This window comes from Macadamia integrifolia, unplaced genomic scaffold (assembly GCF_013358625.1).
Source record: "Macadamia integrifolia cultivar HAES 741 unplaced genomic scaffold, SCU_Mint_v3 scaffold1546, whole genome shotgun sequence".
NCBI lineage: Eukaryota > Viridiplantae > Streptophyta > Magnoliopsida > Proteales > Proteaceae > Macadamia > Macadamia integrifolia.
Genome location: NW_024868253.1, coordinates 43,687 through 59,431, shown reverse-complemented (window position 1 = coordinate 59,431; position 15,745 = coordinate 43,687). Strand labels below are relative to the sequence as shown.

At 41.0% G+C, this 15,745-nt stretch overlaps 1 protein-coding gene across 1 annotated transcript; it reads right to left on the bottom strand.

Annotated features, from left to right (window-relative positions):
• Window positions 1–803: 803 nt before the first annotated feature.
• Window positions 804–1,577, bottom strand: LOC122064150. Its single transcript, XM_042627852.1, has one exon. It carries the CDS (start codon window positions 1,575–1,577, stop codon window positions 804–806), a length of 774 nt encoding a protein of 257 aa, XP_042483786.1.
• Between the last annotated feature and the right edge of the window lie 14,168 nt (window positions 1,578–15,745).

The window sequence follows — 15,745 nt, the reverse complement described above, 5'->3', positions numbered from 1 at the left end:
TCTTTCCTAAAAGGGAGAAACCCACAATTGGTAGTGAGATCTTTTGAGACCAAAAGTGCTAAGGTGGACGAAAGAGAAGAGAGAAATAAACATGAAGAAATTTCTTATAATTTTTTTTTGCTTATTTTCTTTTTTTTTTTAATTTATTTCTCTGCTTTTTCTCCCTCCAAGGGACGATTTTTCTTCTTACTTTGTGTAATTTGGACAATCTTTTGGTGATGATGTGGAGGAGAGAGAATATTTAGATAAGATTTATTTCTCCCTTTTTTTTTTCTTTCCTTTTTTTTTCTTCTCTTCTTGTGCAGGAACCCCTTCCACGATTTTCCTTGCTTTTAATTTGATGTGAAAATCCCCTCCATGCCCTTAGTGCTTTAAGTGAGTGAAAAGTAGGAAATCTTCAACAAAATTCTCTAAAAAAAGACAACCATGAGATTCGAAGTTGAGACCTCCTGGTGAGCAAGGGAATTTTGCACATCATAGCTCACCAATTACACTAGGTAGTTGTTGTTGGAGAGATATGACGTCCGATAATGCTTAAAGCCTTTAAAATACAAAACCTGCAAAAAGAGAGTAAAACCCAAGGTAGCTACATTCTAAATATATAAAATGCATGTTTTATTACCCTAGATTTCACACATAAATGTGCTCATCACTAGTCGGGGAGGATAACCCGAAGGCCTGTAGGACTGTCTATAGGTGGGACCATAGGAGTATGATCCATGGAAACTCTTGCTTAGGCTACCCAAATTAGCATATGGGTTTGCCCTCTTCCATAGTCCCGGTGTAAGGGATGACTCTCCTTTCTACTTATCTTCCATTGTTTTGGCTTTTTGCATAATCTGTGCATATTCAGTTAAGTCCAACACCTCCAACACTGTACCAATAGATGTCTTCAGCCTCTTCAGAAATTTTTGGGCTTTTTCCTTAGCCGTCCTCATATGGCAACTAGAAAAATAGAACAAACTTTCAAATTGTTGCTGATACTCCAGGACAGTTTTGCTTCCCTGAGTTAGTGTCATAAATTCCGCTTCCTTACAGTCTCTAAAGCTTTTGGGATAGTAATTTGACAAGAACAATTCCTTGAATTGTTCCCAAGGAGGCTCTAGATGAGCTGCCATTAGTATAGGCTTGGAAGCTTTCCACCAAGAGTCAGCTTCATTTCTTAGTTGCAACCCAGCACAGAGAAGCTTATGTGCCTCTATGCACTCTATAATATCAAATACTTTCTCCAACTCTTGGATCCACCAATCCGATTCCAACGGGTCATTACCCACCTTGGTGAAGATGGGTGGCATAAACTTCTTAAAAGATCCCACCACCTTTGCTGTAGTGGTAGATGGCGGATGATAAGGTGGATAAGCCTGATAGTAGGAATAAGGTGGGGGCATCATAAACTGTGGAGTGCCATATGGTGGAACCGGAGGGGTACTTCTCGGTTGACCTTGAGGTGTAACCTCAGGTGGTGTTCCTCTAATTTGTACTCCAACACTTGTCCCCACTGGAGGGTCCTGTGGAGTAACCCCTCTCAGAGGCTGACCTTGTAGAGTAGGGTTCAAGTATTGTTGCATAGTAGCCATGAAAGTTTGTTATTGCTAAAGCAACTGCTACTGAAAGGCCCCTTGCGACTACTGTATAAGGGTTACCACATCACCAGGAGTGATGACATGTGGGGGACCCGGGATTTCGTTCACGGGTGGGTTACCTAAACATGGTCCAGATCATGATCCACCTATGGTGGTGGATGTGATGATTTCCCCATGGGTCGAGGACCATAGGAAATGGGTGGTCGACCACGAGAGATACCACAGGCACGACCACCGGATCTGGTGCATACCATGGTGTTCTGTACCTGGATTATTCCAAAATGTAAGTAGTGATTGAGTGCCACAACATTTGTATATATATTCACAATCAAATGCACTTTATATCACAGGTTATATTGATACACCACACCATATAACCAAGTGCACCCCTACTTAACTATTAATGCATAGTTTGGTCACACAATGTTGCTCAACTATGCGGTAAACACCTCTATTGGTGTTTAACTTGGGCCCACTAGGCATGGAGTATGAAAAATTCCAACCACAGGCCATTCTGGGCCTTGAAACCCAAACCGACGGGCAAGACCAGCGAGCAAAGCCAGGCAGGGGTCTGTCGATCGGCAGTCCACCGGTCTTGTTCGAGACCGTTTAAAAAAGGGGTTTTAGAACCCCATTTTCCTACTTTGTTTTCTTCTTCTTTCCAAACTCAACTAGTTTTGGTCCGTTCCAATGCCTCAACCCATGATTCTACTCAACAACTCGTCATTTCAACTCCATTTCATCTCCTCAAATCCACAAGTAAGTTCTCCTTCTCCCTTTTCTCTTTGAGAAGGATGTTTTTGGTGTTATCTCATGGTAGAATCTTAAAATCTCTTCTTTTGTCCAATTTTCTTACATGGAAAGTTTGTTTCTTGACAATGTAGTAGTTCATCTGTGATTTCCATTGCTTATTGGTCATGCTTGACCCATTATATAGAGAAAATCTCAAACTTTTGCCCTAATTTCTCTGTTTTAGGGTTTTATTCTCATTTTCCCTTCTTTGTTTCAAATTGATGATTCAAATGTTATTCTTCATTCTCATTGCACACATCCATTAGTAGAGTAGCCATTCCCATTTGTGTGTGAATATGTTTCCTCTCTTTTAATATACATAACCCCTTTTTATGATCAATTCTTTGGAAATTTTGGGGGTTTTCTTCCATTTCTTCACTTTTCTCTTATGAATGAAAGTATCATCTTATCCATCCTCTATCAACAGCTCATAAAATAGTTTGAATAATTTCATTGTGGAGATACATGAATTTTCCCTTAAGATTGTCTCCACTTTTACTCATGCATAATCTCCATTGTCTTCAATCAAATTTTTAGGGACTTCCATTCCTTTTCTTTGATTCAATTATAACCATTTCCGTCATTGTACTTATCACTTCCCTTCAAAATTACATTTGGGTATTATGTAGGTTCTCACACTCATCCACTTCCTTTCGAGTTCATTCCTTTAATATCATTGCATTTTGGTATTTATCCCTGCACTTCAAGGTTTTATTATCTATGCCATTTCCCATAGGGTTCATCTCACCATCCCCCTTTTTCTTAAATAATGCATATCACATTCTTTTCATATCCCCTATTCATTTTACTTACTTATCTCTTTGGTATTTTCAGGATGTCTTCTAGAAAGGGTAAGGAGACTACCTCCTCCTCCAAAAGGGGGAAGAATATTACCTCCCTGGGAAGGAATGCTACCCATTGTTCCTCTTCCTCACGGGCCCGACCCGTTAGGAACCCCTCTTTCGACCCTATGAACTATGATGAGAGTTTATTCCACAACAGTGAGGTAGCTGTTGCCTGGTCCACCTTCTCTATAATGCCGGTTATGATGGAGAAGACTGCCGTGATCGACGACTTTAGTGCCTATTAGATGTTAGAGAGATTCACGGCCTTGGGTTGGGAACCCATGCTTTACCCTGATAGCCCATGCCACGAGGACCTCGTCCAGCACTTCTACTATAATTTGGAGGTCTCTTTTAGGATGGGGAGTACTCTCTCACCAGCCTAGTGAAGGGGGTAGACATTGTTCTAACAGTAGATTTATTTGTGGCAATTCTGGGTATTTCGACTGAGGGTGCCCATTTCTACAATCCTCTGAGAATGGTTTGAGTGTTAAGATGCAATAGCTCATCTTTAGAACCATTTATGGCAACAAGGAGCATCCATTATCTGAGACAACTTACAATGTGGATGCCTGAGTATTTGCACGCTTGGCACAGTTTAAACTACTCCCCAGAGTGGGTCACAGAAACTAGGTGAGTTTTATAACAGCTTATATTGCCTATTGCATTTTTATGGCCTTGGAAGAGGGTGTTCCATAGCTTTGCCTTCCCTATGTTATGATGAAAATGATGGAATACCATACAGCTCATCTTAATGACTCTGGGTTCCCTTATGGAAAATCACTCACTAAGGTCTTCGAGTATTTTCAAGTGGATTTGATGGGTGAGGAAGGGAAATACCCAGGGGACAAGTTCACTAAAGAGAACTTGAAGAGGATGGGTTTTCCAGTGCCAATGGGGGCACCACAGGAGGCTGATGAGCATGGGCCAGATGACATAGAGGTCGAGTATGTGAGCGAGGAGGATGAGGATTATTTCCTCATCCAGATGAGGAGGAGATAGATGAGGATGAGATCCTCGAGGAGGAGCCCCTAGAGTCTAGAGCTACGGATCCGTAGTTTGGAGCTCCACCACCTGTAGGTGGGGCTTTTAATTTTCAGAGGTTGATGGACAGTATTAGTGCCCTGAAAGAAGGGTAGGATCGGATGTCTGAGTGCCCAAAGGAGAGGGTCGTCCAAGGTTTACCAGTACAGCATTGACTAGGAAGATTAGAGGCCAGTTTCAAGTACTTCACCGAGGACTTGGATAGGGTTTGTAATGGAATGGCTATCGACTTCCTCCGTGTGAAGAAAGAAGTCACCCTAACGAATGACAGGTTTGACGTTTACGACCGTCACTTCGAGTGCACCTCACGGCCTATAGGCGGGGAACCTTCATCGTGGACGATGATGATGATTGACAGAGTGGCAGCTTCTTTCTATACTTTCCTTCATTCCTGACCTTACCTTTCATCCTTCCCTCTATATTTGATGATGGTGATTTTTGATGCTTTGATGGTTGTACATTTTGATATACTTTTACTATGGTTTGAAACTTGGATAGTACTCTGTGGTATTTTATGACTTTTGGGTTGTTTTAACTTATTCTGTTGTGGTTTGATGGTGACAATGGTTGTCACCCTAGCTTGTAATTATGTTTATGTATGTGATTTATCAGGTGGCTTGTGTAAAATTTTTGGAAATTCAATTTAGTGCTATTATGCTACCAAAATTTTTATTAAATTGAGTTAATAGTTTATTGAATTGACCAATTAGTCTTTTGTTAATCAATCTAAGATCTACCCCCATACATGCCATGGAATGCAAATATTTAGACTTTTTTCATCTTATTACAGATTTTATTCCTTTAAGGCTTTTTTATGTTTATCCAACCCCGGGGTAGAGCATCGTGCTCTAATACTATAGATTGTCACACCCCATTCCATATAGAACTAGACTAGTGACCGAGTTAACTCCTGTTAACCCAAAACCTATCAAGATCATCTGATACAGTAACCACAGCATAGCATACACACACTCTAAACCAGGAAGATTTTGTATTTCAGCAGAAGTCTTACACGAATTTACCTGTAAATACCCCAATACTCTTGTTACCCAAATTATATTACATAGTACTTTTACATGTGGGCCCGTAGGCGTGATATATACACAAGAAATACAATTTAAACATCTAGAACACAAAAGCAGTAACATTTCAAAATAATAAAAAAAAATCCGGGTTGATATCAATGTTGCTGACCCACAACACAGCTATCGCATAGGCACTCGGTCCCGTGCCCATGATCTTCAAGGACCTATCAGTCCTCAACTAGAAACTCCACAGTGGGTCCCGACTCTAGGTCTTCAGCTGGATAACTTACAAGATCATTTGAATAGTGGTGTACACGTGGGATGAGCTCACTAGTCCAGTAAGTGAAAAGAAAGACCAAACAAGTATACGCACTACAAATAAACCGAAATACGTGCAGTTCATTTTATTATCTTAGTCCACCTAGACAATAATTCTAAGTCATAGATCATGTGCTACTCGCAACCGCAGTGCATGTATGCTCCAGGTACGAGCCACGAATCCCATCCCACGATATGTCCATAGGTTGCTGGAGAAGGCCAGTCATGGGTACAGGAAAGTAAAATGGGTCTTGCCCTGCATTAAAGTAAAATGGGCCTTACCCTGCAGTAATTTAAAAACAGTACGATTGGCCCTCTTGTTATATCACCGAAGTTACCGACACCCCTAATGATCAGTCGGGTATACTTCCAACTGCCACCATTGGTACACAACCTCAGGCTTCCCCCCAGTGATATATCCAACACCTAAACCCCTGTTGAGAAGGGTCGTAGCATAGGGATATATCATTCCTAACCATATGCTCCTATGTGAGATAGTACGACTGTATAGTACCATTACGTCCCATTCCACGGGCCACCAATGCATTCGTGTCCAAGCAGACTACGGCATCTAGTCTAGCAAAGCATCATATTGAATAGTTTAAAGTCATCCATCTCATATCACAAGCATGAATAGGTATTTAGCAATTAAAGATGTCAGCATGTCAAATCATAAATGAATTTCATAATGCACAAGTCAATGCATACAATAGCATTTGTGGATGACTAGTCTACACAATAATAATATGATGACATGGCTAGTCTACAACCAGAATGAAATGATGCAATGTCCTCTTCCCACTTACCTAGTTGTGTACAAAGATCATCTTTGGTACGAGGAAGATCCAACGTGCTATGACACGAGTTTCTAGAACAACCTATCATAAAAGAGTTGGATTTAGTATGCCTTACTTTGGGATCATAACCAATGAGGTATAACGATCCCAATATGTTTAGAATCACAAAAAAAGGTTACCTGATAAATTTGGGCCCAATCAAAACCCACCAGCCCTTGCTCGTCGTTGGACCTAGGGACTCTGCTTGGACCGGCAAGCCAAGAGTGGTGGGCCAGGTCACCTACCAGTCTTGCTCGCCTATCAAGCCACCAGCTTTGCTTGGACCGATAGGCCAGGAGCGAAGGGCCAGGTCACCCATTGGTCTTGCTCGTCAATTGAGCCAGTAGCCTACCTAGGACAGGTGGGCGCTGGATTGGTGGGTCTGATCATTCCTAGGCATCCACCAGTCAGAACCAGGATTTTATTGTTCTCTCCCATTCTTCAGCCCACCTTGGGGAAACCACCACGGGTCGATTCGATAATATTTTTCATAAATCTAAGGCTCCAAATCATGATTCCAACATAGATCTAAGGTCGATCCAAAGTCACAAGCGTGGATCTTACCTCTTTGCTCAAGAACACCTCAAAACCTCAAATCTTCTCTTTAGCTCAAGAGATCAACAAATGCTTCACAAATCTTGCAAGTCTTCCTCTAAATCCTTCACAAACAACATGTGTGACCTTTATTAAACCTTAGATTCACATTCTCAAGAGATAATAACAAGATCCAAAGGATTGCTATCAAAATCGAAGGGTTTCACTTAGGGTTTCATAAGGGTTTAAGGAATATGGACTTTACTCACCTCAAATCGTAGAACTCGAGATGAGGATTGTTAATCCGGCATCAAAATTGAAAGATTCAACCTCGGCAATGCACAATGAGCATTTTCTCCCCCATTTCTTCCTTCTTCTTCCCTTCTCTCTCGTTCTTTTCTCTCTCTTCTATACTTGCTCACCCACCGGGTAAAACAATAAATGTGGGGAAAGAAAGGTAATAAATGCTATTTATAGTGGGGTCAAAATATCTAAGGATCAAAGTGGTAGGTCACACTGGTGGGTCTGACCCACCTATGACCACCCACCAGTTGGCCAATACTTAGTTCAAGCATTGGGATTTTCGTTGGGGCTCAGTTCGATTCGTATTTCACTCCAAGAATTTGATTAACACGAGTACCTGACATAAAATATGACTACGTACCTTTATTGTGTTTACATGGCCTCGTGATACATTCAAAGCATGACTTGGGTATGCGGACTTCACTAGGCACTGACTCCAACTCATTTGGCCAACCCGAGTTCAGTGTCACCCTTGCCACCATGCTCCATATGGTACTCAACTCGGCTCGCTCGGGTCAATTAGACTGGGTTTAGAAAGTAGGGTAGCACATTATAGACCAAATTCCCTAAGCTAGCACATGGAAGCTCAGCTAAGGAAAATCTAAGAATCAAATATTTTTGTCTTTTGCAAGATTGAAAGAGCAGCGAATTTCTTTCTTGTAATCGACAGTCCCAGATAGCTCAGATTGGATCGAAAGACCCAGCCTGGAGACCAAATTCCCTAAAATGGCACACGGAAGCCTAGCTAAGGAAAATCCAAGAATAAAATAATTTTGTCTTTTGCAAGATTAAAAGAGCAGTGAATTTCTTTCTTGTAATCAACAATCCCAGATAGCTCAGAATGTCTCGAAAGACCCAACCTGGAGACCAAATTTCTTAAGCTGGCATATGGAAGCCCGACCTAGGAAAATTTAAAGATCAAAGTACTAACATCTTTTGCAGGATTGGAAGAGCAGCGAATTTCTTATCTACAATCAGCACCCAGGTAAATCCTAAACTTTAAAGTAGTTAAGAGACATTAGCTATTGCATTTTCAACTCCGTCATTGATGAGCAAAATGACGGCAGTATATGCTCCAGGTGATAAAATGTGGCCGTTCTTTTCTTTACCCTTCGACTGTTGGCACAGGCCTCGGCTAAAGAGGGGCATTCTGTAAACACCTAATTTTGTCACCCTCCTCCAGCTATGATGAACTATGGATCTTAGATGCAACTTATTACTTCCAATTGATAGAGATGATAAATGATTGAGATAATCCAACCTAAAAATATTCCATACCCACCCAGAATCCCGAAAACCCCATGCAAGAGAAAAGAAAGGTCTAATTATGACGTTTCATATATGAAGGAATTCGGTCCTAGGTGATTATATGTATGTATAGTACTTAATCTCACTATTCCAATAATATATGGTACGTCAAAATTGGACTATCGGATCTCCCACAATCATTCCCAGAAGTTACTCCATAAGCACCCAAACCCAGCCCATGCAAGCACCCACACCATGCCAAGTGCAAACCCAGCCCATGCAAGCGCCCACGCCATGCCCCACACGCCCACGGCCTACCTTGCATGCACCCCACCTGCTTACATGCCCACGGCCCACCTCCCACGCATCCTGCCTACCCCACGCACCCACGGCTAGCCTCACACTCATCCCGCCTACCCCGCACGTCCACGGCCAGCGTTGTATGCATCCCACCTACACCCCGCCTGCCTCTCGCACCCATGGCCTACCTTGCGTGCACCCCTGCCAGCCCTTTAGCACCCCTGCCCTCACCCCACACCCTTGCCAACCTTCCAGTACCCCTGCCAACCCTCTAGCACCCCTCCCTAGCCTTTAACACCCCTACCTACCCGCTAGTGCCCCTGCCTAGCCTCCAGCGCCCCCGCCAAGCCTCCAGCACCCCTGCCAGCCCTCCAGCTCCCCTGCCAGACCTCTAGCACCCTTGCCAACCTCCCACACACCCCTGTCAGACCTTGTGCGCAGCCATCGATGCTCAGAATTTGGGCTCCCATAATCAGATTGGTGAAGAGATTTTCTCTTCACCTGCTTATGCACTCTACATTGTCCCACTAGTGTACCATACACTGCAAGCTCCTATTGGCCCAAAAAGCATCTTTTTACATTATTGGTCAAAAAATTACTTTTCACCCCGTTGGCCAAAGAAATTTACCCTCCACCCCATTAGTCCAAAATTTCATTACCCTCCACCCCATTGATCAAAAATTTCATACTTTCTAGAAAAATCACTTTTTCACCACATTGGTTTAGGAAATTCCTCTTTCCTCCCCATTGGTTCAAAAATTCTATAAATACTCCCCTCCCTTTGGTTTTTCACAACACAACACAACACACCACAAACACTCAAACCTCTTAGGAACATCCATAGTAGAAAAGATTTGCCCTCTCTCCTCCTCTTCCCCCCTTGAGGTTTTTTAAGTCTTCAGAGAGATCTTCATAAGTTCCAAAGTGTTCTTCGGATCTTCGAAGTATTCTTTGAGCCTTCAAAATTCTTTAATCCTTTGCCTTCTTTGAGTGAGATTTTTTATAGAAAAAGTTTCCCCTTAGTCTCCCACCCACTCTTGAGGTTCTTTAAGTCTTCGAAGAGATCTTCGTAAGATTCCTTTGAATCTTCAAAGTATTCTTCGGGCCTTCGAAGTTCTTCAACCATTTAGCTCTCAGCCCATTCCCAGCGGAAGCTCTGTCGGAGTGCCACCTCAACCTAGCCCTCCCATAGCCTATTCCCAGTAGAAGCTCTGTCAGAGTACCACCTCAGCCTAGCCCTCCCATAGTCTATTCACAGTGGAAGCTCTGTCGAAGTGCCACCTCAGCCTAGCACTCCCATAGCCTATTCCCAATGGAAGCTTTGCTGATGTGCCACATCAGCCTAGCCCTCCTATAGCCTATTCCTAGCAGAAGCTATGCCGAAGTGCCACCTCAATGTAGCCCTCCCATAACCTATCCCCAGCAGAAGCTCTATCGGAGTACCACCTCAGCCAAAATCCAAAAGTAGCCTATCCCTAGCGGTAGCTCTGCCAAATCTATACCCCAGTCAAAATCCAAAAGTAACCGTTCCTAGTCAGAACTCTATCCAATCAATATCTCTTGAGAAGGAAGTAGGAAGTCAAGACCATCTTTCCTTAAGCCAGGAGAATCTAAAAGACAATTCGTGCCAGCACTAATCGGGGTCTCACCCCTTTTGACCCGAAATAAGGGTCAAGCTTAGGTACAATTTCCCACCCAAATTAGCATAATGTACACTTTATATTGACCTTGTTATAGTGTACATAATCATTTAAATTCAGTTAATGTACATATGTGTGATAATATAGCCATATATACGGAATAGGAATAATCGTGAAAAATATTCAATCTTAAGCATCTAGTAGGAAGACTGGTTGAATTGGGCAGATTGGGTGCCTAACACCTTCTCAATTATGTAACCTGACACGTACCCTAAATCTCTGGCCCCGACCAACTTCTAGGCCCTTTACTTAGGAATCGAGCCCACCCTAGGGTCCGAGGCCCATAATCCTAGGTGGCAACTCCAACCCTTTTTGTATGATCCCAATCCCCCATATTGGACCATCATCAAACCCCGTCTCAGTGATGACCTTTATACTTCTGTTTATACACCTCCACACATCTCCAAGCGACAGTGTGGGGCTCCCAGGTAAAGCACACATGACACACCCTCCCTAAGAAAGAGAAAGAGGGGAGAGAAGGCTGAATGCTTAAAGTATTTCCCCCAGAAAAGAGGGGAAGAAGGTTTTTCTCCGGCCGCTACCCTCACACATATGGAAGAAGAGATCAATATGCTTGAGGATTTTTTGAATTTTTCTGATGATTTAATTTCCAACTTTGATATTGATTCTGATTCAGAATTCCAAGAGTGTATGGATGAGTTGGATGGTGATAGTGAAAATTTCTTTTCTAAAGTCTTAAGTCTTCACACACCTATGGAGCCCTTAGGACCCCTTTCCAATTCCATACCCAAACCTTCCATAGTTGAGCCCCCTGAGCTAGATCTTAAGGAGTTGCCATCTAATTTAAGGTATGCTTTCCTAGGGCCTGACCAGACTCTTCCTGTAATAATTTCTTCATATTTGACTTCTAGCCAAGAAGAAGAGTTACTTAAAGTATTAAAAGATAATAAGGAAGCCCTATATTGAACCATAGGGCTGATATCAAGGGTATAAGCCCTTTTATTATGCAACATCATATACATCTTATGGAGGATTCTAATCCATCCATGGAACCCCAAAGAAGAGCTAATCTAGTGATAATGGAAGCCATTGAGAAAGAGCTACTAAAGTGTTTGGATCATAGAATAATTTATCCTGTATTTGAAAGCCAATGGGTAAGCCCAGTTCATGTAGTGCCCAGGAAGTCTGGTGTTACTATAGTTCCCATTGCCAATAATGAACTAATTCCAGCCCGTATCCAATCAAGGTGGAAAGTGTGTATAGACTACAGGAAACTTAATGTGGCAACCTGGAAGGACCACTTCCCATTGTCATTCATTGACTAAATGTTAGAGAGATTAGTTGGACATGAATACTATTATTTTCTTGATGGATATTCTGGCTATAACCAATCCTAATTGCTTTAGAGGACCAACATAAGACCACTTTTACATACCCATATGGAACATTTTCTTATAGGAATATGCCCTTGGGGCTTTGCAATGCCCTTGCTACATTCCAACAATGCATGATGAGCATCTTTTTTGACATCGTCGAAAAAAATTTAGAGGTATTTATGGATGACTTTTCGATTCATGGGAATACCTATTCTGAGTGTCTTCACCATCTTACCCTATTTTTGAAAAGATGCATATCTAAGAATTTGGTTTTGAATTGGGAGAAATGTCATTTTATGGCTAAATCTGGTATTGTTTTAGGCCATGTAGTGTCCAAGGAGGGAATTAAGGTAGATAGAGCCAAAGTGGATGTAACTGTTAATTTACCACCTCTCTAATCTGTTAAGGACATCCGGTCTTTTCTAGGCTATGCTAGCTTCTACAGAAGGTTTCTTAAGAACATTAGTCAGTTAGCCTAGCCTCTCACCTCACTACTTGCTAAAGATCAAACTTTTGAGTTTCTACAGAGTGCCTAGAATCCTTTGAGCACCTTAAGAAGGAGTTGATCGATGCACCCATTGTTCAACCACTTGTTTGGACTGAACCTTTTGAACTGATGTATGATGCTTCAGATTTTACCATAAGAGTGGTTTCAGGTGAAAATATTAATAAGCTGCCACTGTTATTTACTATGCTAGTAGGACCCTAAATGATGAACAATTCAACTATACAACAAATGAAAAAGAATTTTTAGCTATTGTGTTTGCGCTAGAAAAGTTTCAGTCTTACTTAGTTGGTTCACATGTTGTTTTGTATATTGATCATTCTGGTCTTAGATTCCTTGATCAGAAGAAGGATGTCAAAGCCCGTCTCATTAGGTGGATTTTACTTTTGCAATAGTTTGATTTGGAAATTAGGGATAAAAAAGGAAGTGCAAACCTAGTTGCAGACCATTTATCCCGACTTCCCAATTCCTTGACTTTCGATTCTCCAGTCAACGAGAACTTTTCAGATGAACAGTTACTTGCAGTGTCTAGTGAACTATGGTTTTCTTACATTGTCAACTTCTTAGTTTCGGGTGTGACTCCGGATCACTGGTCCACCTAAGACAGGTATCGATTCCTTTCACAAGTTAAAAATTTCTTTTGGGATGATCCCTATCTTTTCAAAGTTTGTCCTTATCAAATTATCAGACGTTGTGTGTCTGATTATGAGCAATACTCAATTTTATCTTTTTGCCATGATCATGTATGTGATGGACACTTTGGACTTAAGAAGATTATCGTAAAAGTTTTCCAATACAGATTTTCTTGGCCCACTCTTTTTAGAGATGCTTTTGATTTTTACAAGGCTTGTCCTACCTGTCAGTATTTTGGCCATATCAATAAGAAAAACATGATTCCCCTCAACCCTATTTTTGTAGTTGAGATCTTTGATGTGTGGGGCATTGATTTCATGGGACCATTCCCTAATTATTTTAGGAATTTATACATACTTTTGGCCATTAATTATGTTTCTAAATGGATAGAGGTCATATCTTGTAAATCTAATGACCACAAAGTGGTGGGCTAGTTTCTCAAAGAGAAAATTTTTTCTCGCTTTGGTACACCATGTGCTATAATTAGTGATAGGGGTACTCATTTTTGTAATTAGCCTTTCAAGGCCTTGATGAAAAAGTATGGGATCACCCATAAGTTAGCTACCCCTTATCACCCCCAAACTAGTGACCAAGTGGAGGTGTCTAATAGGCAAATCAAAAAATTCTTAGAGAAAACTGTTAATCCCAACCGTAAGGTTGGTCCCTTAGGCTCATTGATGCCTTGTGGGCTCATCGGACTGCATTGAAGACTGACCTTGGTCAGTCTCCCTACTGTTTGGTGCATGGGAAATCCTGTTAATAGGTAAATCAAAAAATTCTTAGAGAAAACTGTTAATCCCAACCGTAAGGTTGGTCCCTTAGGCTCATTGATGCCTTGTGGGCTCATCGGACTGCATTGAAGACTGACCTTGGTCAGTCTCCCTACTGTTTGGTGCATGGGAAAGCCTGTTACTTACCAACTGAATTGGAGTATAAGGCATTTTGGGCCATCAGGAAGCTCAACTTTGATTTGTTTGATGCAGGTATTCATCGTAGGCTTCAACTATCTGAGTTGAAGGAACTTAAGAATGATGCCTACGAAAGTTCTAGGATTTACAAGGAAAAGACCAAAGCTTTCCATGATAAGTATATTTTTCACAAATCTTTTGCAATTAGTGATAAGGTCGTATTGTATATCCCCATAGGGTTGTGGAGCTTCCGAATCCAGGAACAGGGGTAATTTTGAAGGTTAATGGTCAGCGTTTAACACCATTCCTCGAGCTTCCTACTACTGCTAGTGAACAGGTCATGGATCTCCATGAACCTCTTTACACATATAACTAACTTTTAACCAGGTATGACCCCCTTGCATTGTCTTTGCTTTTAATACTTTCTATGCATTGAGGACATTGCATGACTTAAGTGTGGGGGAGGAAAATCAGTTTCTTTATTTTTTTCTCTTTTGGTTTTTCCCATTTGTTTGTGTTTCTTTTTCTTTTTGTTTTTGAGCTTGCTAAGGATAAAATCATACTTTGGCTTTTGGCTAATGATCATACCATTTGGTTGCTTGATGTATGAAAGTAATAATTTTGATTAAGGTACCCATTTTGAACGCATAAAAACCCTATTGAGAAAAAAGAAACAAGCCTGTGTCTTGAGATGGGACTCTCTTTTGAAAAATAGAAACCCTTGTTTTACGTCTTGGGCCATATGTAAGTCTGTGGGTTCCCTGTACTCTTGATTTGGAGTTGAGACTTTCTTTTTAGAATGGCATGAGTTGACAAATATACAATTTTAAATGAAATGTGGAAAGTGATATAAAAGTTGATTTCCTTGGAACTAGACAAGGCATTACACCTTAGGAAGCGTGGTGTCTTGATCGATACTCTTAGGGAAGAAATTTCTGAAAGAACTCTGGCATCCCTGTCTATGTGGGCATATGCAAAAATTGAAGCTACATAATAACTTGGGTGTTTGGTGTTTGCTCCACCATGTCATTCAGAACAACAGTAGTGGAATATACCAAAAAAAAAAAAAAGCCAAAACAAAATAAAACACATCCTACCCTTGGCTAAAGGTAAGGGCCATACCGATCCGGAGCAAAGATCATTATCTTACCTTGTCTCTTCCAAAACATCCTTATCTTAAGGCACAAACATATTTCTTAATTTGAAACACACCTTGTCTCTTCCAAAACATCCTTATCTTAAGGTAAGACCACTTGTGAAGTAATAGGAAAACAAAGACTAAGGCGTGGAGTGTTTTTGACTAAACATGTTACTAAGGCATTGATGACATTTACACATACTTTCCTACTGTGTGGTTTTTTTTTTTTTTTTTAAATAATAAACTCTATCATACTCATTGCAAACACCCACGAGACACAACTCGTCCACTAGGGGTGACCTAGGGGTTTAAAGGCTTATTGCACATGCTAAATGCAATTATGATTCCTATGAAAGTGAGTTAGGTTTTTTGTTGTTTACTTTTTATTCTTTTTGTTTTGCTCAAGGAGTAGCAAAGTATAAGTGTAGGAAAATTTTGATAAGCACATTTATATGTGAAATCTTAGGTAGCAAAGTATGCATTTTTACATATTTAGAATGGAGCTACCTTAGGTTTTTCTCTCTTTTTGTAGGTTTTGTTTTTAATAGACCTTAGGGACTATTGGGCACCATATCTCAAATTTTACACGTAAAGAGGTCATATTTCTTTTCATGGCTATGAAGAGGATGAAATTCTGAGCAAGATGAATATGTTGCATTAAACTTAAACATTCGTTTTGGCACCCACACAAGTAATTAT